General features: G+C 37.8%; 1 protein-coding gene across 1 annotated transcript in view; it reads right to left on the minus strand.

Annotated features, from left to right (window-relative positions):
* LOC117971076 (myosin heavy chain, fast skeletal muscle-like) overlaps positions 1-23,398 on the minus strand; it is a 35,080-nt gene extending 11,682 nt beyond the window's left edge. The window contains exons 1-32 of the mRNA XM_059017578.1: positions 23,349-23,398; positions 22,085-22,300; positions 21,563-21,706; positions 21,314-21,470; positions 21,007-21,034; positions 20,805-20,919; positions 20,621-20,713; positions 20,451-20,514; positions 20,260-20,358; positions 20,064-20,167; positions 19,852-19,990; positions 13,264-13,382; positions 13,022-13,171; positions 12,751-12,921; positions 12,365-12,668; positions 11,939-12,012; positions 11,725-11,812; positions 11,349-11,466; positions 11,138-11,261; positions 10,241-10,377; positions 9,548-9,803; positions 7,760-8,002; positions 7,491-7,667; positions 7,257-7,402; positions 6,558-6,648; positions 6,080-6,469; positions 5,871-5,997; positions 5,661-5,779; positions 5,375-5,571; positions 5,103-5,286; positions 2,003-2,168; positions 612-736 (exon numbers count right to left, since the gene is read on the minus strand). Coding sequence (XP_058873561.1) covers positions 612-736; positions 2,003-2,168; positions 5,103-5,286; positions 5,375-5,571; positions 5,661-5,779; positions 5,871-5,997; positions 6,080-6,469; positions 6,558-6,648; positions 7,257-7,402; positions 7,491-7,667; positions 7,760-8,002; positions 9,548-9,803; positions 10,241-10,377; positions 11,138-11,261; positions 11,349-11,466; positions 11,725-11,812; positions 11,939-12,012; positions 12,365-12,668; positions 12,751-12,921; positions 13,022-13,171; positions 13,264-13,382; positions 19,852-19,990; positions 20,064-20,167; positions 20,260-20,358; positions 20,451-20,514; positions 20,621-20,713; positions 20,805-20,919; positions 21,007-21,034; positions 21,314-21,470; positions 21,563-21,706; positions 22,085-22,288 — 4,653 coding nt within the window. The 5' untranslated portion in view covers positions 22,289-22,300; positions 23,349-23,398. The remainder of the gene's footprint in view (positions 1-611; positions 737-2,002; positions 2,169-5,102; positions 5,287-5,374; positions 5,572-5,660; positions 5,780-5,870; positions 5,998-6,079; positions 6,470-6,557; positions 6,649-7,256; positions 7,403-7,490; positions 7,668-7,759; positions 8,003-9,547; positions 9,804-10,240; positions 10,378-11,137; positions 11,262-11,348; positions 11,467-11,724; positions 11,813-11,938; positions 12,013-12,364; positions 12,669-12,750; positions 12,922-13,021; positions 13,172-13,263; positions 13,383-19,851; positions 19,991-20,063; positions 20,168-20,259; positions 20,359-20,450; positions 20,515-20,620; positions 20,714-20,804; positions 20,920-21,006; positions 21,035-21,313; positions 21,471-21,562; positions 21,707-22,084; positions 22,301-23,348) is intronic.
* Positions 23,399-24,052: the final 654 nt, after the last annotated feature.

Raw genomic sequence — 24,052 nt, forward strand, 5'->3', positions numbered from 1 at the left:
AACAAATAATAACTTGGAAAATATGAATAGGTTTGATCATGACAGGTTCTATATTAAATCACACTGACTGTTACTGATTTATACCCAATAATTGTAAACGATTGGCAGCCGAGAGACTGCATTGTACTGCACCATGTGATCTATTATTTTATATCTGGGATGACAGCCATTGTTGTTTTGGTTACCAGGTGATCATAAAATACTGGTACAGTTTTGAGTTGGGAGCACTCAAATTGCCATTTTTGGTTACCAGGTGATCATGAAATACCTTTTTGAAGCACTTGAAAATTGCCATTTTTGATAGACAAATCAAAATTGTAGACCTCATGTGGACATGCAGACCCGAATCCCTGCTTATAAAACAGATTGTCTGCCATATGTTTGGAAAGTACAGTAACTCAGAAGTGTCAGAGACACCTTCCTAAATGGCTCTTTTAATGAACACTATTTCAGTTCTTTGACTGAAGTCATACAGCCCATTCCTACATTTGTGTATGTTAAACTCAACACTATTGATCTTGTTCTTTTGCCTTATAAATTATAGAGAGAATGAAAATGAGAGAGATATGCATAAAATGGAGATGAGAAGGTGTGTGTTTCTAAAGAATTACCTCTGCTTCCTCCAAGGCAGTTTGGATTTCTGACTTTTCAGTTTCAATCTGCTTCTTTGACTTCTCCAGCTCATGAATAACCTTCCCACCCTCACCAATCTGTTCAGTCAGATCAGAGATCTCCTCTACAAGATAAAGAAGATGAAGAATGTTGTTAATATCAGAATCCAAGATTTAACTGGGTGGTTTTAATATATAATATCAGATTGATTGCAGGTTCTGAGCACATCAGAGCACTGTAAAACATGTGTCGACTATAACGCTGCTGGCTCCTACAGCCGGGAATGACACACTACAGTTTTTAGTGCAGGATACTGAGTAACAAATTGGTTAAAAATGGTAAATGGTATTCAGATGTCAAAACATGTTATTTGCACTGTTTGATATCAAACTCAGGACTCGTGTGGTTTATAGAGAATTACATGACGTCAAAGCCTATGCAGGTGTTGCTGATATGAAATGTCACGCTATAAACCAAATTCAGTTAACAGTGTTTATAGTTAGGAGCGTATTCAGCATTTCATCAAGCACAAACAAATCCTATTGAATTCAAAGGGAGATTTATTTAATTGACTTGAGGGTTATTGTGTAGAGGGTCATTGTGTTGACATGATAAGAAGTTGTACTATTCTCAAGCTGCTGTTAGGAAACTGCCCTGAAGTTTAAGAAAATAGTGTAGTCTAAAGGTTAGTTTCTTACATCTTCTGTAATTGACAAATATCACAGATTTTACTTAAAACAGCAGCAGTTAATATTGTTGTCTCTACATGTTGTCTCATCATCCAATATTCTCACACAATTAGTACCATACAAGATTCCAGGCTTCTCGAAAGTGTGAAGTTCACCAAACCTCATCGCATCACCAACAAATCTAAAAAAGAACAGCTTCGCATTCAAAATTATCATATTTCTTTACAGTCATTATACAACAAATATTCTTACATAGTTAAATACTTTTCATTTACTGGAAACAAACTAAACAGGCTGCCAGGTTCCTATATGTGACCAATAGCGTGTCAGTAAAGCAAACCTTTGCTGTATCATTGTATGTGTATGTATGTAAGTGCTAAAAAATATTGACATTATTCCTTCAGAAATGGGGATTTTCACAGGGAAGTACGTATTACACAGCATTCGATAAATCCCCCTGGAATCCTATACTGTGCGATGACCACGATAAAATACAGCCTCACACATAATGCCCCCTGCCTCATCTACCTATCCAGGGACCAGTCTGCGAGGCAGTTTGTGCCAAGGCCATTTGTTTCTTCTTTTTCATTGAGGGGTGTCCCTGGTTTTACTTGCTGGGGCAGGTAGATGTAATGCAAGATATGTTTTAGTAAGTAACGTCAAGGTAAATACCCTGCGGCATGCAACGCAAGGGGGCTTACGCTGTAAATTCTTGTTCTCCCGTTTAAGGGTTTCAAGTTGGTCCAAAGCTTCTTCATAGGAGTTCTTCATCTTGAAAAGCTCAGTGCTGAGAGAGCGAGCCTCTTTCTGTGCAGCCTCCAGCTCTGTCTGGCCTTCTTCAAATTTCTGCTTCCAGTCCGCTAGAACCTGAATGAATATGTGTCATAAATATACATCAGTAGATTTCTATTAATATTCCTAGTAGCTGATTGATCTCAGAACTTTCTCAAGTTTGGTCTTAAAGGATCCATGTAATTCTGCCTCAACAACATGACTAGGTAGTCCATGCCATCCCCTCACCACTCTCTGTCTGAAGAAATGTCTCCTTCTCTTTTATGTAGGAATTTCATAATTATATATATATTAGAGAACAATTTAAGAAAATTGAGAAGATGTTTGGAGAGTTTGAGCCAGGAATGCAATAGGGGCCTTTTTATGAAGCAAAGCAATGTGTTTGTGGTGCTTTGGTTGTATTGCCTATACATAAGAACATAAGAACATAAGAAAGTTTACAAACGAGAGGAGGCCATTCAGCCCATCTTGCTCGTTTGGTTGTTAGTAGCTTATTGATCCCAGAATCTCGTCAAGCAGCTTCTTGAAGGATCCCAAGGTGTCAGCTTCAACAACATTACTGGGGAGTTGGTTCCAGACCCTCACAATTCTCTGTGTAAAAAAGTGCCTCCTATTTTCTGTTCTGAATGCCCCTTTATCTAATCTCCATTTGTGACCCCTGGTCCTTGTTTCTTTTTTCAGGTCAAAGAAGTCCCCTGGGTTGACACTGTCTATAGCTTTTAGGATTTTGAATGTTTGAATCAGATCGCAGCGTAGTCTTCTTTGTTAAAGACTGAATATATTCAATTATTTTAGCCTGTCTGCATACGACATGCCTTTTAAACCTGGGATAATTCTGGTTGCTCTTCTTTGCACTCTTTCTAGAGCAGCAATGTCCTTTTTGTAACGAGGTGACCAGAACTGAACACAATATTCTAGGTGAGGTCTTACTAATGCATTGTAGAGTTTTAACATTACTTCCCTTGATTTAAATTCAACACTTCTCACAATATATCCGAGCATCTTGTTGGCCTTTTTTATAGCTTCCCCACATTGTCTAGAAGAAGACATTTCGGAGTCAACATAAACGCCTAGGTCTTTTTCATAGTTCCCTTCTTCAATTTCACTATCTCCCATATGATATTTATAATGCACATTTTTATTGCCAGCATGCAATACTTTACACTTTTCTCTATTAAATGTCATTTGCCATGTGTCTGCCCATTTCTGAATGCTGTCTAGATCATTTTGAATGAACTTTGCTGCTTCAACAGTGTTTGCCACGCCTCCTATTTTTGTGTCATCTGCAAATTTAACAAGTTTGTTTACTATACTAGAATCTATATCATTAATGTAGATTAGGAATAGCAGAGGACCTAATACTGATCCCTGTGGTACACCACTGGTTACCTCACTCCATTTCGAGGTTTCTACTCTAATCAGTACTTTCTGTTTTCTACCTGTTAACCACTCCCTAATCCATGTGCATGCATTTCCTTGAATCCCTACTGCGTTCAGTTTGAGAATTAATCTTTTATGCAGGACTTTGTCAAAAGCTTTCTGGAAATCTAAATAGACCATGTTGTATGCTTTGCAGTTATCCATTTTCAATGTTGCATCCACAAAAAAGTCAAGCAGGTTAGTTAGACACAATCTCCCTTTCCTAAAACCATGCTGGCTGTCTCCCAGGATATTGTTACCATATAAGTAATTTTCCATTTTGGATCTTATTATAGTTTCCATAAGTTTACATATAATAGAAGTCAGGCTTATTGGTCTGTAGTTACCTGGCTCGGTTTTGTCTCCCTTTTTGTGGATCGGTATTACGTTTGCTATTTTCCAGTCTGTCGGTACAACCCCTGTGTCAAGAGACTGTTGCATGATCTTGGTTAGCGGTTTGTAAATAACTTCTTTCATTTCTTTGAGTACTACTGGGAGGATCTCATCTGGCCCAGGGGATTTGTTTATTTTAAGAGCTCTTAGTCCCTTTAACACTTCTGCCTCTGTTATGCTAAAGTTATTTAAAATTGGATAGGAACAGGTTGACATGTCGGGCATGTTGTCCATGTCCTCCTTTGTAAAAACCTGTGAAGAGTAATCATTTAATATATTTGCTATTTTTTTTTTCTTCATCTATGATTTTGCCATTTGTGTCTCTTAGACATTTAACCTCCTCTTTGAATGTTCTCTTGCTGTTATAATATTGGAAAAACATTTTGGAATTGTTTTTAGCCCCCTTAGCAATTTTAATTTCTCTGTCTCTCTTGGCTTTCCTAACTTCCTTTTTGACTTGTGTTTGCAGTTCCAAGTACTCTTTCTGTGTACTTTGTTTTTGGTCCCTTTTAAATGCTCTGTAAAGTGCCTTTTTTCGTTGAATATTTTTTAAATTGATCTATTAAACCATTTTGGCCATTTTGTTTTAGATTTAGATTTGTCTACTTTTGGGATGTAATTGTTTTGCGCCTCTAGTACTACATTTTTAAAAAACAGCCATCCTTTTTCTGTGGATGTTTTCTCTATTTTACTCCAATCTACTTCTGTTAGTCTCTGTTTCATACCTTCGTAGTTTGCTTTTCTAAAATTGTAAACCTTAGCTTTAGTCATTACTTTTGGGGTTTTAAAAAATATTTCAAATGAGACCATGTTGTGGTCTGAGTTTGCCAATGGCTCTCTGGTTGCGGTTCTCCAGGTACACAGCTTTTTTTTTTTTTTTAGTTTGTCATCATTCTTAACAACCTAAAACAATCAAGAAGTTCATGCTCCTTCTAAAACAGCATGTTAGCCAGTGAAACAAACAGGTACACAATTATACTAAATGGAAAACTATTCAATCACACCTGCAGATTGAAGTGATTAGTGTGAGAGTCTTTTTTAATACATGTACAAGGGGATCATTTCTGGAATTAAGAGAGAACCCATTGTCTGTTTTACTGGGCATTAATGATCATTCGTGCCTGTAAAACACATTGATCTACTCATCAACGTATGTTTGAGACCAATCTGTCTTTGTAATAAACATCTTTTGGGTACCTTGTCGAAGTTTCTCTGCTTCTTGTCGAGAGCAGAGGCTTGTGCATTTGCTCTTTCTACATCAACCATGAGATCTTCAACTTCACCCTGGAGTCTCAGTTTTGTTTTTTCCAGAGAGGCACACTTTGAGTTCACAGCCTCAATGTGTTCCTCAGCATCTTGAAGACGTTGTGCTAGCTTTTTCCTGGGAAAAGTTTTCAAGTAAAGAAAGGGTTAAAAGAATGAAAGAATTTAAATGAATATAAAGTTGTAAGTTAACTATGATTATTTACTTTGCTTCTTCAAGCTCCTCTGTGCGCTGGATAGCATCAGTTTCGTATTTTGATCTCCACTGAGCCACCTCACTGTTAGCCTTTGACATTGCACGCTGCAGCTCAGCCTTGGCTTCCTGCTCCTCCTCATATTGCTCACGAAGCAGGTCACAGTCATGGCGGGCAGATTGCACACCATGAGCCAGGGCAGTCTTGGCCTAGAATGACAAAAATGTTACAAATGCAATTTAAAAACAGTGCAAGACAAACACACTATATATATATAAAGGAAGGAGACATGTATTACTTTTGTTTCTTCCTCCATGTGCCTCTTGAGCTCCTCAATTTGCTGAGTGAAAGCCTGTTTTCCTCTTGTGAGCTGAGAAATTAAAGATTCTTTCTCATCCAGTTGGCGAGAGAATTCACCTGAAGTAAAAATATTCATAGCTATTTAAAAACAGTCCTTCCTTTACAACATGTAGAATAACATCATGCAGTAACTGCAGTAAAAGCATACCATTCTCTGTCAGGAGACGGGCTCTTTGAGCACTGATGTCATTGATCTGACGGATATTCTCATCATTCTTCGTCTTAATTTCACTATATTGGTCCTCCAGAGAACGACACATCTTTTCCAGGTTTGCCTTTAATTAAAAGTTGAAAAAGATTAGTGTACAATAACTCAATTTTTTATTGTATATTAGAGCACAAACTTGTGCTGTTTACCTTGGATTTGGCTACAGATTCCATGTTGCTGGAGAGGTCATCAAGTTCCATTTTATATTCACTTTTTTCTTTCTCAAGCTTCTGTTTCACACGCTGGAGGTTGTCAATCTGTTCTCCCAGTTCCGCCACGCTGTCGGCTTGCTTTTTGCGAAGAGCAGCGGCAGTAGCTTCATGCTGCAGAGTGGACTCCTCTAGGTCTCGTCTGAGCTTCTGAAACTCAGCTTCACGTTTCTTGTTCATTTCAATCTGAGCTGCAGTTGCACCACCAGCTTCCTCAAGCCTTTCACTGATCTCTTCAAGTTCCCTGGAAAGATCAGCTCTCTGCTTTTCAATCTTTGCCCGAGACGCTCGTTCGGCCTCGATTTCTTCTTCAAGTTCTTCAATGCGTGCCTAGAACATGGAATATTGAGCAGATGGATTAAACATTTCTAATAATTTCTCATCTGTTAATTAAAAGATTTTGATCTTCACACAATACCTGAAGCTCCTTAATCTTCTTTTGAAGTTGAGCACCCAAAGCTTGTTCATCTTCAATTTTGCTCAGCAGTTGACTTGTTTCAAAGTCCTTCCTTTAAAGTAAAATATATATATATATATATATAAGAACAAAAGAACATAAGAACATAAGAAAGTTTACAAACGAGAGGAAGCCATTCGGCCCATCTTGCTCGTTTGGTTGTTAGTAGCTTATTGATCCCAGAATCTCATCAAGCAGCTTCTTGAAGGATCCCAGGGTGTCAGCTTCAACAACATTACTGGGGAGTTGGTTCCAGACCCTCACAATTCTCTGTGTAAAAAAGAGCCTCCTTTTTTCTGTTCTGAATGCTCCTTTATCAATTTACATTTATGATCCCTGTTCCTTGTTTCTTTTTCAGGTTGAAAAAGTCCCCTGGGTCAACATTGTCAATACCTTTTAGAATTTGGAATGCTTGAACCAGATCACCACGTAGTCTTCTTTGTTCAAGACTGAATTGATTCAATTATTTCAGACTGTCTGCATGTGACAAGCAATATCCTTTTTGTAACAAGGTGACCAGAACATTACTTTCCTTGATTTAAATTCAACACTTTTCACTATATATAATTGTTTTTTATTTATATTTTTTTACATGGTTGTTCTTTTGTTGAAATGTCCAAAGTTTCTTTAGGATATACATTTTACAGAATACAATCTTACTTTTTTATCTTCTCATCTGATTGTTGCTTGTCGTTTTCCAGATCCATTATGGATTCCTGGGCTAGTTTCAGATCACCCTCAAGCTTTCTCTTGGCTCTCTCAAGGTCCATACGGAGTTTCTTTTCTTGCTCCAATGAACCTTCAAGCTAAATAAAAGGAACAGCAAATTATATTATATTAATATATTTGATTAAGTGAAACCCCTTGAGAGTCTGCATCGTCGGCTTCACTCACATCATCCACTTGTTGTTCCAGCTTAGACTTTGCTTTGGTCAGAGTGTTGACTTTGTCCTCCTCTGCTTGCAGGTCATCAAGGGTCTGTTGGTGTGCCTCTTGGAGGGCTTTTTTCTCCTTGGTTAATTTTGCAATGCTTTCATCCTGAGCAGCCATTTCTTCAGTAAGGTTTTTAACCTATATGAAAGGTTTAGAAACCAAACAAATGGATGTATTTGCTGTCCAGTTTTTTCAATAAATAATTACATGTCATGTGTTAAAATCCTAACCTTATTTTCCGTGGCATGCTTCTCCTTCTCAACTTTGGCCAATGTAAGCTCTAGGTCATCAATGTCTTTCTTGAGCTCACTGCACTCATCTTCCAGTTTTCTTTTCTTGGCAGTCAGCTCAGAATTCATTTCCTCCTCATCTTCCAATCTCTCAGTAATCTCTTTAACTTTAGCCTCAAGCTGGATTTTGCTTTTGATAAGCCCTTCACATCTTTCTTCAGCATCAGAGCGACTGTCACTTTCCTATTAAGACATTATAAAAGTATTGTTATCAACAAATGTAGATTTGAATGCATAACCTATTTTGTGCAGCACATGTGCACGATACTGACAATACCTGAAAGGATAAGTACCAGTGAATGTATTTGTGGTGCTCTCATCCCCAGCAATCTCGTGAGATACCATAGTTAAAATGGGACCATTCCCGACTTCCAAAAATGAATCTCCAGTTCTGTGCTTTAAATTACGAACCACTACATGGCACTAATAATGGGATCATGTTGATGCAAACACTGCCACCCATATAATAGTAGGCAACTGTAACATAAGACACTTTATTAAATCCACAGAGAGCATCTTTGATAGAGATCGAGATTCACTGTCTTAACAGTTGAATTTTGTTTTCTAATTTATGTTTTCTCACCCCTTCACTGGCTTTGTTCCTGTCAATAACCAATGGCTGCTGCCCCTACTGACTTTCATGCATTCAGCCAGTAACTTGCTTTCAGTCAGGACAATCTTGGGTTAAATAACCACCTTTATTATACTACAAAATGTTATAGATTTCCAAAAACATTGAAACCAAGCAATGGGTGAATAAAATACAAATAAAAATAATTGGAGCACAGCCTCATCCCTTGGATCATCCCGGTGCTGCCTGCTAAAAAAACAAACAATAAAATAATAAATCTATGAGATGTGTTCATCCCAGTGAACAAAAATGTTTAGGCAGAGGAGCATTGTAAACTTCCCCCCTCAGGACGAGGCTGGGAGTGAGGTGGTGGTGGTTGGGCAGGAGGTGGTAATTCGAAAGCACGGCAAGACTGAGTTTGTGTAATAGGTATATACCCAGCAGTGTGGAGTAGTGGTTAGGGCTCTGGACTCTTGACTGGAGGGTCGTGGGTTCAATCCCAGTTGGGGGACACTGCTGCTGTACCCTTGAGCAATGTACTCCAGTAAAAACCCAACTGTATAAATGGGTAACTGTATGTAAAAATAATGTATATCTTGTAACAATTGTAAGTCTCCCTGGATAAGGGCGTCTGCTAAGAAATAAATAATTTATAGGTTAATTGGAACTTGCTGGTAATAGGCTTGTAGATTAACCAATGAATGCACCAGGCACTTGTACTATAGATTTCCTGCCTGAAACCTTGCAAGCTTTCTTTGACTCAGGAAGTGCAAACAGATAACCTGAGAATAAGGCTTAGAAACGGAGAGCTTCCAGTTTCATGTTTTAAATAGAAAATACCTGTGTGCTAATACCTGTGTTCCTTTCAAAACTGCACATTTGCGGCCTATGTTGCTAATGGAAGTGCTTGAATTACTTTAAGAGAAAGTATATAAAATAGTTAATAAAGTTCAATTATAACCTGACTTAATACTTTTTATGGGTCTCCACAATCTTCAAATAGCAGACTCCTGTCCATAAATTGTACTTATTTAATCCGTAAGAAGACACTTTAAATCTGGTACATCATTCATTTCTCTAGGCTGTGACTAAATTAAACATTGAAAGTAACATCATGTATGTGGACTAAAAAGCCATAGTACAAAACAGACTCGTACCGACTGGACTTGAAGCAGCAGGTCATTCTTTTCCTGCATCACAGAATTCATTTTCTCCTCAAGCTCCTTTCGCTTTGCTTCTGCTTTGGTCAGATTTTCTTTGCACTTTTCAAATTCTTGCTTCATGTTGGCCATTTCCTTTTCAGATTCGGCACTCTTCAGGAGTGGCTTGATCTTGAAGTAGAGCTTCATCCACGGCCAGTGTTTCACATTCATGAATGAACGAATGTTGTACTGGATGGTGAAAATGGACTCCCTATAATACAAGAACAAGGTAATAACTTCAGTTCTAGACTACTTCTATAATTATTTTATGTAAGTGCACATGCTGACTAAATACTACATGCAATATGAATAATACAATGCACCATATGGCTACTTCATAAGCTGGGCTGTTGTGAACAAGACCATTACCAAATTAAAAAAAGAAACTAGTGTGGGGGACCGTTAGTTAATCTGATTTTTGATTCTATTAAGAACAAGGGGTGCTGTAGTCATGACTATATATTAATACCTGGTAAGCTCTGCTTCCAGTCATATTACATAGTTACATTGATCTGGGGGGTTATTTTTTATTATCTCTTGAAGTAGTGTGGGATTCAGAACTGTTCTAAATGTTTACAATTTGCTCATAACTCAAATATATCAAGTAGTTCAGATGTTTTTGCAGTTCCTCTGTATTTCTTCATTCACCTCCTTTCCATCATCTTTTGGAATTCCGTTCTCATTAGAAACCCACGACAGAGAGCCTGAGTACTAGTGATGAGTTTGGCCAATTTTTCATCTCGCATCTCCTCAAGTACACCCAGCAGACCAGCTTTAAAGAACACCTGTATTCAAGAGATTCACAGTAAAATATGGTTTTGTCTTAGCACGGCACCACATTCAATGGTAAGTTAACTTGATCATATAATAAACAAAGACTGTCTAAATGATTGACTTTCATAAGTGTAATGTGGCTTACATTGGCCTTTAAATGAATTGTTGCTATATGTGACAGGGCGGAAGTCCTGCACATGTAAATAGCAAGGATACATTTCATTGAAGGCACAGCCCAGCCTGCAAAGTAGGGATTTGTTTTGTTTAAACCTTTTATTTTGGTCCTTGTTCATGTGTTTTTGTTTGTTTTATTAATAACGTGCACATCAGTGATTTCACTGCAGCTTCCTGAGTCTGAGTCTCAGAGGGCGCTATCCCATTCTGACACCAAGTGTGACTGGACAGCATCACGGCCAAGCCTGTTAAAAGACAGCAAGCAGACTCAGAGGCAGAGACTTGCACTTCAAAGTGCTAGTGCACACTTTAATTAACAAAACAAACAAAAACTTTGTACCCTCCTGCAAACACAGGATTTGGAATCCCTTTGGTACCATGTGGCTGGGACATGATTGATGATCAATTATCAAATCAAGACACTGCCAAATTCCACATCTGTATTTGGCAGGGATGGAATTAACCCTGTCCCTGCCAACCTTAAATACAAAATACACACTCTTTATTTATAGACACAAACACACGCTTCAACCCTGTCACACTGTACATTAACATTTTCAAGGTGATGCTATATGTAAAGACATTATGTGTACTAACCTTAGTGTGCCCAAATTTATACTCCTCGTGATTTACATCAATTGATCCCAAAAGCTTCTCTGATGCTTTCTTGTTGTCCATGAACTGACCCTCAGGTATAACACTTGCATTTAACACTTTGTATCTATGTCAAAAATAGAACATGTCATTATACACTTTTAATAGCTGCACAGAGAAATGTAAAAGAGGGAACACTCAATGGTGTTTATACCTTTGCTTGAAGTCACCATACAAGATTCTGCTTGGGAATCCCTTTCTGCAAATTCTGATACCTTCTAGCACACCATTGCATCTCAGCTGGTGGATGACCAAGAAGTTTTCCATTAAACCTAAAATTACAATAAAGGGGCATTCAGAACAGAAAATAGGAGGCACTTTTTTACACAGAGAATTGTGAGGGCCTGGAACCAACTCCCCAGTAATGTTGTTGAAGCTGACACCCTGGGATCCTTCAAGAAGCTGCTTGATGTGATTCTGGGATTAATAAGCTACCAACAACCAAACGAGCAGGATGGGCCGAATGGCTTCCTCTCGTTTGTAAACTTTCTTATGTTCTACTTATGTTCTTATGATCATAGTATAATTACCTGGAGTCTTTGACTCATTGGGAATTAGGCAACGCACAAAGTGTGGATGGGTACTTCTTAAGTTGGACATCAGTTTGTTCAAGTTCTCCTGTAGAGTGACATATATATAATACATTTAGCATTTCTTATTGACAAACTAGCAGACTTTTTTTAAATGGCGGGAGGAACAGACATAAACTGACAAGACTGCAGAAGAGAAAGCAAAAACACATACCCTGAAAAGAGCTGACACTGTTTGAAAGGAGCCTCCCTTCTTCTTCTTTCCACCCCCCTTTGCAGCAGCCTCATCTTTAAATACAAAGAATAAACTTCAGACTGATATGATACAATTGATTCTAAAATCATCTTTAATACTCCAAAATTGAGTCCCTGTATCTGTTCCTATTTTTTTTGGGGGGGGGGTGCTTGAACTGAACAAGTGTCTACCTGAAAAGTTAGTTTTTTTCCAAGATGTGTTGAAACAAGTTTAGATATTAAGAAAAACAATATTTTCTGTTTGTAGCATTCAGCCACTGTCAAAAAGGAAAACCACTCAAAGCCCTAAAAATGAACATTGAGTATAATAAGTGTTACTGTAATGAAATTAGTCACACATAATGTGATTTCAAAAGTGAATGAAGGTATGGCATTTTTCCAGCACCTGCAGCTGCAAAAGTGGCATAAAGGTGGGCCAGGAGTTTCACGGATGATTTCTGGTACAGCCCCACTACAGTGTCGTTCAGTGGGTCCTTGTTCTTCTCCAGCCAGCCGTTGATGTTGTAGTCTACAATTCCAGCATAGTGCACCAGGGAGAAGTGGGCCTCAGGTTTGCCTTTGACTGGTTTAGGTTTCTGGAAGGCGTTGCTCTTGCCAAGGTGCTGGTCATACAGCTTGTTCTTGAAAGAAGTGTCTGAGGCCTTGGGGAACATGCACTCCTCTTCAAGGATGGAGAATATTCCCATAGGCTAGTGGAAATTAAGATTCAAGTGTTAGAAGGAGAATAGCGAGAGACCAAGGATGGTGCAAAGATGATTATTTTTTATATACCTTTTCAATAAGCTCAATGCAAGCAGCCAAGTCCATACCAAAGTCAATGAACTCCCAAATAATTCCTTCTTTCTTGTACTCTTCTTGTTCCAGTACAAACATGGTATGATTGAAAAACTGTTGCAGTTTTTCATTGGTGAAGTTGATGCACAGCTGCTCCAAGCTATTGAACTAAATACATGTATAAAATATATGAATAGCATCAGTAACAATAATAAAACATGTGATAGGTAGTAAAGAATATATAAGCAGTATGATAAATTAAACTTACATCAAAGATCTCAAACCCTGCAATATCTAGGACTCCAATGTAGAATTGTCTTGTCTGCTTTGTAGCCAGCATCTCGTTGATACGGATAACCATCCACAAGAACAATTTCTCATAGACAGATTTAGACAGAGCGCCAACAGCATTATTGACCTAATAAAAGATAAAAGATTAATTGTTAAATGAAAATACTATGAAGTTGAATTCTGTGCAATGTGCATGGAGGTTGAGAGCAAACACATTACCTGGGGGACAGTCTGCCCCTTGGTCACATACTCATTCCCCACTTTCACTCTCGGGAAGCACAAGGCTTTCAGCAAGTCTGCTGAGTTCAGTCCCAACAGATAACTGACTTTATCAGCCACTGAAACAAAACACAAAATCATATTAATGGCATCTGGTAATCTTAGATGTTTAAATAGGATATCTACATCTGTGTTTCGTAACTGTTAGCCCATGTGTTTCTCAAACTATTTTTAACTGTAAGCTGAACGTTTTGTGGTGTATTATTAATAATAATTAGTCATAGAGTGTGTGAACTATGCATCAGCTGCAGAGTCACTACAACAACATCTCACCTGAAAGACAGAGCACAAGGAGGTTAAGTGACTTGCTCATGGTCACAGTGAAGTACACGAATAAAGCAATTGCGATATCTTTAACTCTCGGGAAGCACAAGGCTTTCAGCAAGTCTGCTGAGTTCAGTCCCATTAGATAACTGACTTCATCAGCCACTGAAACCAAACACAAGGGGTCTGATTTTCGAAAGGGTTTCATTTTCGGTGGAAACGGCAAAATCTGCTGAATTTTTCCACAGGTTAATCCGTAAAATAATATCTGCCTATTTTCTAACATGTTCATCTGTTTTATCCGCCGGAAGATCACATTTCCTGCATAATTTGAACATTTAAGTTGATATGAATTATTTTCAGATATTTCAGGATTTTTTCTGTCTACACAGATGAAGACAGGCTTTAGTCTAATACGCCCTGAAATAAATAATTTCTTTAATCATGTAAACCTTTTGTGTACATCCAATTATATATATACAGACGTGCTCAAATTTGTTGGTACCCTTACAGCTCATTGAAATAATGCTTCATTCCTCCTGAAAAGTGATGAAATTAAAAGCAATTTTATCATGTATACTTGCATGCCTTTGGTATGTCATAGAATAAAGCAAAGAAGCTGTGAAAAGAGATGAATTATTGCTTATTCTACAAAGATATTCTAAAATGGCCTGGACACATTTGTTGGTACCCCTTAGAAAAGAGAATAAATAATTGGATTATAGTGATATTTCAAACTAATTAGTTTCTTTAATTAGTATCACACATGTCTCCAATCTTATAATCAGTCGTTCAGCCTATTTAAATGGAGAAAAGTAGTCACTGTGGTGTTTAGTATCATTGTGTGCACCACACTGAACATGGACCAGAGAAAGCAAAGGAGAGAGTTGTCTGAGGAGATCAGAAAGAAAATAATAGACAAGCATGGTAAAGGTAAAGGCTACAAGACCATCTCCAAGCAGCTTGATGTTCCTGTGACAACAGTTGCAAATATTATTAAGAAGTTTAAGGTCCATGGAACTGTAGTCAACCTCCCTGGGCGCGGCCGCAAGAGGAAAATTGACCCCAGATTGAACAGAAGGATAGTGCGAATGGTAGAAAAAGAACCAAGGATAACTGCCAAAGAGATACAAGCTGAACTCCAAGGTGAAGGTACGTCAGTTTCTGAACTCACCATCCGTCGCTTTTTGAGCAAAAGTGGGCTCCATGGAAGAAGACCCAGGAGGACTCCACTTTTGAAAGAAAAACATAAAAAAGCCAGACTGGAATTTGCTAAAATGCATATTGACAAGCCACAATCCTTCTGGGATAATGTCCTTTGGACAGATGAGTCAAAACTTGAGCTTTTTGGCAAGTCACATCAGCTGTATGTTCACAGACGAAAAAATGAAGCTTTCAAAGAAAAGAACACCATACCTACAGTGAAACATGGAGGAGGCTCGGTTATGTTTTGGGGCTGCTTTGCTGCGCCTGGCACAGGGTGCCTTGAATCTGTGCAGGGCACAATGAAATCTCAAGACTATCAAGGCATTCTGGAGCGAAACGTACTGCCCAGTGTCAGAAAGCTCTATCTCAGTCGCAGGTCATGGGTCCTCCAACAGGATAATGACCCAAAACACACAGCTAAAAGCACCCAAGAATGGATAAGAACAAAACATTGGACTATTCTGAAGTGGCCTTCTATGAGTCCTGATCTGAATCCTATCAATCATCTATGGAAAGAGCTGAAACTTGCAGTCTGGAGAAGGCACCCATCAAACCTGAGACAGCTGGAGCAGTTTGCTCAGGAAGAGTGGGCCAAACTACCTGTTAACAGGTGCAGAAGTCTCATTGAGAGCTACAGAAAACGTTTGATTGCAGTGATTGCCTCTAAAGGTTGTGCAACAAAATATTAGGTTAGCGGTCCCATCATTTTTGTCCATGCCATTTTCATTTGTTTTATTATTTACAATATTATGTTGAATAAAAAATCAAAAGCAAAGTCTGATTTCTATTAAATATGGAATAAACAATGGTGGATGCCAATTACTTTTGTCAGTTTCAAGTTATTTCAGAGAAAATTGTGCATTCTTCGTTTTTTGTGGAGGGGTACCAACAAATTTGAGCACGTCTGTATATATATATATATATACAGTGCCTTGCAAAAGTATTCAGACCCCTGACCAATTCTCTCATATTACTGAATTACAAATGGTACATTGAAATTTTGTTATGTTTGATATTTTATTTTAAAACACTGAAACTCAAAATCAATTATTGTAAGGTGACATTGGTTTTATGTTGGGAAATATTTTTAAGAAAAATAAAAAACTGAAATATCTTGCTTGCATAAGTATTCAACCCCTGTGCTGTGGAAGCTCCCAGTTTACACCAATGAAAGAAATTGCCCTAACGAGGACACAATTACCTTACCATTGGCCTCCACCTGTGAACCATTAAAGTTGCTGTCATATTTTCTGGATAAAAACCCCACTGTTGAAGGATCATTGGTCAGGCTGTGAATCTGAAGGAATAAATGAAGACCAAAGAGCATTCTACAGAAGTTAGAGATAAAGTAATACAAATGCATAGATTAGGGAAATCGTACAAAATAATATCCAAGTGTTTGGATATCCCAGTGAGCACAGTTGGATCAGTAATCAGGAAGTGGAAGCTGCATCACACCACCCAGGCACTGCCAAGAAAAGGCCGTCCCTCAAAACTCAACGCTCAAACAAGAAGGAGACTTGTGAGAGAAGCCACAGAGAGGCTAACAATCACTTTGAAGGAGCTACAGAGTTCAGTGGCTGGGAGTGGAGTAATGGTGCACCAGTCAACCATATCAACAGCTCTGCATAACACTGGCCTGTATGGGAGGGTGGCAAGAAAGAAGCTGTTACTCAAAAAGTACCATCTGAAAGCACGTCTGGAGTTTGCCAGAAAGCATGAGAGTGACCCAGCTGCGATGCGGGAAAAGGTTTTGTGGTCAGATGAGACCAAGATAGAGCTTTTTGGCCAAAACTCAATGCGCTATGTGTGGCGCAAACCTAACACTGCCCATGCCTCAAGACACACCATCCCTACAGTGAAGTATGGTGGTGGCAGCAACATGCTGTGGGGATGCTTCTCATCAGCAGAGACTGGGCATCTTGTTAAAATTGAAGGAAGAATGAATGGAGCAAAATACAGGGAAATACTGCAAGAAAACCTGCTTCAGTCCGCTAAAAAGCTGAAGCTTGGGAGGAAATTCACCTTTCAGCAGGACAAGGATTCCAAGCACAAGGCCAAAGCAACATTGGAGTGGCTCAAGAACAAAAAGGTGAATGTCCTACAGTGGCCCAGTCAAAGTCCTGATCTCAATCCCATTGAGAATCTGTGGCACTACTTGAAAATTGCGGTCCACAAGCGTCGTCCAACCAACCTGAACAACCTGGAGCAAATCTGCCAAGAAGAATGGGCCAAAATCACTCCGACACTGTGTGCAAAGCTGGTACATACTTACCCCAAAAGACTTAAAGCTGTTATTGCAGCGAAAGGTGGCTCTACCAAATATTAATGTGTGGGGGTTGAATACTTATGCAAGCAAGATATTTCAGTTTTTTATTTTTCTTAAAAATATTTCCCAACATAAAACCAATGTCAACTTACAATAATTGATTTGGAGTTTCAGTGTTTTAAAATAAAATATCAAACAAAACGAAATTTCAATGTACCATTTGTAATTCAGTAATATGAGAGAATTGGTCAGGGGTCTGAATACTTTTGCAAGGCACTGTATATATATAAAGCAACATTGGAGTGGCTCAAGAACAAAAAGGTGAATGTCCTACAGTGGCCCAGTCAAAGTCCTGATCTCAATCCCATTGAGAATCTGTGGCAGCTGGCTCTTTGAGCATATATATATATATATATATATATATATATATATATATATATATATATATATATATATATATATTTATTTTTTTTTAAGTTATCCCAAGCCGAAATATGAACCCATTGGGTTCAGGCCAACCCCATCGCCTTGAGGACCGTTCACTGACAATTTTAGAAAACCGAAATCTTATTCGGCTTGTGCAGACAATTTACTTTACCCAAAGCCGACCTGAATAAGAACACATACCAAAACAACATCTGACCACCCCTTTGTGTCAAAGTGAGACTAGTTTGAATTATTTTCCAGGGTAGCCCCAAATGTGTCAAACTATACTTTGGAAAAAAAATTAAAAAGACATACACTTTTAAATAAAATCATCAAACCATCTGATTTATTTATATATTTCAGAAGTACTAAAGTGTGCTAAATAATTTTTAATTGTTAAGTCAATATTGCACAGGCATACTATAAGAACATTCCAAAATCGTAACTGTGCACTAAAAAAAAGGAACAGTGCTAAAAAAATGGTACAGCAAGTAGCGCATATGCATCAAAATACTGAATACTGTATTAAACTGAAGACGCGGTCCCTGAAGAGAAATGAAAGCTAACTTATTTTAATTTAAGGCTTGTATTGTAGTTATTGTATGTTCATTCACAACTTTAAACACTCAATTATAAATCATACTTAAACTAAAAACACCTGTTTACAATTCTACTCAAATACCATGTTTATATTAGGTGGATGGTTTGGTCACTTTATTAAAAAGCATATGTCTGCAACCTATTTATTACTGCATTAACACAATGCTGAAGTTGGCTTGCATCCCAGATTCTTATAACATTCCAGTTTCTTATTCGAATCCCAGCTTCTTATTTGCTAATTTGCACAAATGTAACTAAAATTGAATAAGTAACAGAGGTATTTCAGTAGATAAATCACCTTGGGCTGCTCACACAGGGCAACCCCTCGATGTCTCCCATAACTATTTATCTGGGCCCAACACGGAATTGTGGTACAAGAACAGCGGGCAGACATGGCATGCACAGCAACATTGACATCGGGTTTAGAGCAACATTGCAAAGTATGTATCCAGAACTGGAAACCCTGTGCGTGATCCGTACATATTCTTCCCTGTCTAACATGGAATCTGCTTTCCTTTGTTATCTTGTCTAATAATCCACTTTTAAGTTTTGTGCTTTACCATTTTTATTGCAGCACACACAGACCTGAACAGGGAAAAGTAAATTTAACAAACCATTCTGTTGTAACGTCACCTGTCCATGTTTACTACTTTATTCTGCACCGTACAGAAAGCACGTTTTCCTTGTTGAAGTTTTTATTTGTACTTTTCAAAGACAAACCCAATGTATATCTGAAGTGCAGAGCAATGTGTGCACTGTATCATTGTTGAACCTCAGTCTCTACCCCTAAATAACATTTTAGTTCTGTAGTATATTTATAGACCTTATAGTTTCCTCCAGAATGGTTTGTTAAATTGACTTGTTCTTGTTTAGGTTTTATTTCAGCTTGGGATCGTAATACACACACACACACACACACACAAACAAACACACACACACACACACACTCTCTCTCTCTCACACACACACACACACACACACACACACTCTCTCTCTCTCTCACACACACACACACACACACACACACACACACACACACACACACACTCACTCACAGCTGCTTCTAACATAGGATCCATGTTGAATGTCAGGGAGACTCGGTCTGACTTGTCTCTGTTTTTTACTGGCAGATAGTCCTATTGACTGTACTGAAGTAGGTGGAAAGTTAACTAGTGGAAGTTTACGTTGTCTGCCACTTTGGTCTTTAGAAAATAGAACATATACATATATTACATATACCGCCAAAAGAACCTGTTAGAATAAATTATGAACCAAACTAGCAGATAAAGTCCTGTCGTGTTTTCTGCAGCTTTAGAAAATACTGAATCAGTGGAAAAAACAGAAGTGCAGAATAAAAACGGCCAAAATAATGCGATCCTCCAGTGGATCTCCTTTGAAAATAACCCCCATTATCTACACCAAATATGGTACATTGTATGACTTATATTGTAACACTTGAATGTATTTGTATTTGCTTGCGATTGTAAGTCGCCCTGGATAAGGGCGTCTGCTAAGAAATAAATAATAATAATAATAATAATACATGTATAAAGCAAAAACAAGTCGTGCTTTCTTTAATATTGTGATCACAATATTAAAGATATTAAATTCTATTGACTACAATGTGAACAACAACATAATGCAGTTCAGTTTACTGCTATATGAAAATTAAAAGGAATTAAGATAGATGTGATAAGAATAGCAAATGCTTTTAAGTATGATTTAAAGCACACATATTGTCTCTACTTGTACATCAAAGTTACCTTCAGTGCCATCTGGTTCAGCCTGCTCCTCACGCTGCTTCTGCTTGAACTTCATGTTACCGTAGTGCATCACCGCACCAGTTAGTTTGTAGATGCCCATTTTCTCTTCATTGGTGAACCCAAGAATGTCAATGGCAGACTGGATAATAAAAACAACATTATGCATAAAAGGGTAACAAAATCATTAAACAAAGCTAATCGATGGAACTTACATCTGTGGCATCCAACTCCTCTTTGTCGTCAATGCTGGCGACGGTGATCTGCCCTTGACTGATCATAGGGAAATCATAGGGGTTGGTGGTAATGAGAAGCATGTCTGGAAGGAAGAAAAGCAACAAACACATAGTAGAATATTTCAGCACAGACAGATCAATCAGCCAGTTAACAGAATGATTTAGTTTCACTTACCAATAAGCTCTGGCTTGTGGTTGGTCATGATCTGATAGAAGATATGGTAGCTCCTTTCAGCTGACAACTGAAATGTTACTCTGGATTTTTCCAGCAAGTCTGTGATGAATAAGTATTACAGTCAGAGTTTGAAATGTCTAAAAATAAGACACAAATGTAAAGAGATACTTCAGTAGAAGAAATAAACGTACATGTCTCAATATCAGCGGAAGCCAGTTTTCCTGTTGCTCCGAAGTGAATTCTGATAAATTTACCCTTAAGGGAAATAAAATTAAATCACATAAATATGCTAATACTCGGTTAATGGTTTAAGAAAGTCCTAACGTAGTAATATAATGGAAACAAAAGGGCTGGCACTTACAAAGCGAGACGAGTTGTCATTTCTCACAGTTTTGGCATTACCAAAAGCTTCCAGCAGAGGGTTAGCTGAAATGATCTGATCCTCCAGGGTTCCCTGTATAAGACACAATCCTAGAGTTAGATAATGGAACTGGAACCCGTTGAATGTTCTGTACTATTTGATGTCAACGACAATAGTTTCCAACCTGGATTTTTCCAGGAGCCGGCTCTTTCTTCTTCTCACCACCAGCCACTGCGATTGTCGCAAAGTACTGGATGACACGTTTGGTGTTCACAGTCTTTCCTGCACCAGATTCTCCACTGAATACAAGAGAAAAAAACATGTTAAGATGATATTTCTTGAGAGATTTATTTTTTAATAAAGTTTGTAATTTTACTCATACTTACGTGATCAGGACTGACTGGTTTTCACGATCTGTAAAGGTAATTATTTTAAGAATTTGATTAAAGATTGTTTCTAAGTTAGTACCTAGTTTTACCTGATAATAATGTGTAATAGAGCAAATGTGGGGTCAATGTTTTTCTTTCCTCTGTCATGTTATTGTCATTTACAAAAACAATGCTCTTCATAAATCATTCTGTTTATGATATACGAAATCCATTACTTCACCAAAAGGCATGAGATATAGAAACAGGTGGAATGAATTTAATGTACTTAACCCAGATAAAATCAGCTTGTTTTTTAAATACTTACCAGTAAGCATGAACTGATAGGCATTGTCAGAGACAGAGAAGATGTGTGGTGGAGCCTCCATACGCTTCTTGCCTCTGTATGCATTAACACAAGACTGGTCGTACACTGGAAGCCACTTGTATGGATTCACAGTAGCACAAAACAGCCCTGAGTAAGTCTGAAATTGTACAATGGAATATTACATACAGTTCATTCATAAGAAAATAGTCTTTTGATTGTATTTATTTATTTTTTAATGAACACTCTTACGTAGATCATCCATGCGGCATAACGCTCTTTGAGGTTATACAGCACAGTTGGTTCACTGAGGTGGGTCATCATGGCCATGTCCTCAATTTTATCATACTTGGGAGGGTTCATAGGGAAGACTTGATCATCCTTAACAGTGACGGTCTGAAATGCAAAAAAAGGACAAACTTAAATCCTGAGAAACAAAAACCTGAGTTTTTGAAAGGCAATGGTTTAATATATCATACATATTTACAACACAATTGGTGTAACTGTCTATGTAAGTTTAAGCATTTTTATGTGTTTCGTATCAGGATATTATACTTGCTGGTACTCAGAATATTGGGCTATATCCTCATTAATATGCAATTTTCATGTTTTTTTAAAACATATAGTTAGAAAACTAGTTAAAAATATAAAAGGAAAGTGCATGCTCCCCAAGTAATGGGAAAGAGCAGGTTACCATTTTTTATATAATGCAGTAGTAAATAACAGAAATCTAAGCCAATAAGAAGATGCTGTTTTTACTCTAATGTGACTTACTTGTCCTTCCAGAGTTTTTACAGTGACTTTGCCACCTTCTTTACTCTGGATAACACCTTTTAAGTACATCTCTTTGGCATCTGCTACGTAGCAGGCAGTTTTTGCATCAAAGGGTTTGCTTTGCGCCTCAATTCTTTCCCTCTCGGGTTTCCGGAGGTAGATGGCCGCCTCCCCGTATATCTCCATCTCTGCGTCCGTACTCATGATGACGGTTTACTGTGGGAATGCATAATGAAGACAGCAAACTGAACATGTTGGTCATTATTATATTATATCTGGAGTACAGTAATGTAAAACCCAGTGATCAGTGGTAAGCTGGTGTAACAAGTTAATTCAATTGTTTTGGTTTAAACAATGTGGTTCCATTCTTGGTGTAACATTGACACCCTCCTGCCAAGTCCAATAGATCTGATCTCAAACATGGAAAACGTTAACCAAAACCAAGCAGTGCAGTACAGAAGCCAGGACCAGAGGACAGAGTTGAAAATCACAGTTGGAGATTGACATAAGACAAAGAAAATGAAACACAAAGAGTGGTGTGTGTGTGTGGAAAGGGCTACCTAGTCATGTTGTTGAGGCAGAATCATTTGGATCCTTAAGACCCAACTTGACAAAGTTCTGTGATCTGCTACTAGGATCCCAATGAGCCTAGATGGGCCAAATGGCCTCCACTCATTCGTACATTTTATTATGTTCTTTTGTTAAAAAATAGCAACACTATTCAGCAACATATTGCACTTGAGAACTCTGCAGATGAAAAGGAGATGTTTCTGTTCCAATCACTGAATACAAAATGAAGTATTGCCTTTAACATATGGATTTTGCCATGGGAATGCAAGTAAGTACTTGCAAGTGGATGAATGGTTGATAGTGGATAGTAAGCAAAGAGTACCTTTAAGAGGTGAAACCTCTCTCTGGGCAGTATATAAAGTGGGGTGCCGTTTGGCTCTGTCCTTGGACCACTGATGTTTCTTATCTACATCAACGACTTAGATTGGGGGATAATTAGCAAGTTTGTCAAATTTGTAGATAACATAAAGGTTTAGGGAGTGGTTGACACACCTTCAGCCACCCAAGGAATCCAAAAACATTAAGACTGCATACAGAGAGAATTGACAACAAATATAAAGCGTTGAATGCCAATCACAAAAATGGGGGTTATTTAACTGGAACAGGCTCACCAAGACAAGACCATGGTGTTATAATAGACTCATCACAAATTATCTTTTAATGTTATCATTCAGATTTTACAAATATTCCTTACCTTCCTTCACAACAAGCGCAGGAAGATTGTGATTTTAATAGTCCACAGCACTGCAAATAATAAGAGAAAAGCAATTTATTCTTCCTGTTGTGATTTTTTTTTATCTTGTTCTGGACTCCCCTAAGCATTTATTCAGTGCATTAATACTGACTCCCGGTCACTGTAGATAACACTCAATAGCATAAATGCCAACAGTCCCTATATGTTTGGGACAGTCCTAATTTCCTAACAAATGTCCCGCATCCCAATGTCTAGTAACGAAATTGATAACACAAGTCTAATCCACAATGAGCTGACATATCCTTACAAAGAACAATAAAGTAAATCATAACAAAAAATATGGTTGTCGAATTAGCAATTATGCAATGTTGTGGGATTATATTAGCAGTAATATCTAGAGATTAAAACACAATACCAAACCATTTAAAGAAATTATGGAATTTGATGTAAAGAAATTCATATATGAAAATAATATAGATTTAAAAAAGAAAACATAATAATACATATTTTTTCTAGCTTAGCATTTTCTGGTACAGATGAATCCCCAAATATAGCGGCAAAGTGATCAATATGCCTTTGAAATATTTATTTAAATTCAGTTATAGTGAATCAAACACAGTTTCAGACTTAGAACTGCATTTTGAACACTTTAGGCTGCATATGAGCAGAGAACAGCAAGTCTATTTGCTAAACTTAATTACTAA

The sequence above is a fragment of the Acipenser ruthenus genome, chromosome 57, assembly GCF_902713425.1.
Source record: "Acipenser ruthenus chromosome 57, fAciRut3.2 maternal haplotype, whole genome shotgun sequence".
Lineage (NCBI taxonomy): Eukaryota > Metazoa > Chordata > Actinopteri > Acipenseriformes > Acipenseridae > Acipenser > Acipenser ruthenus.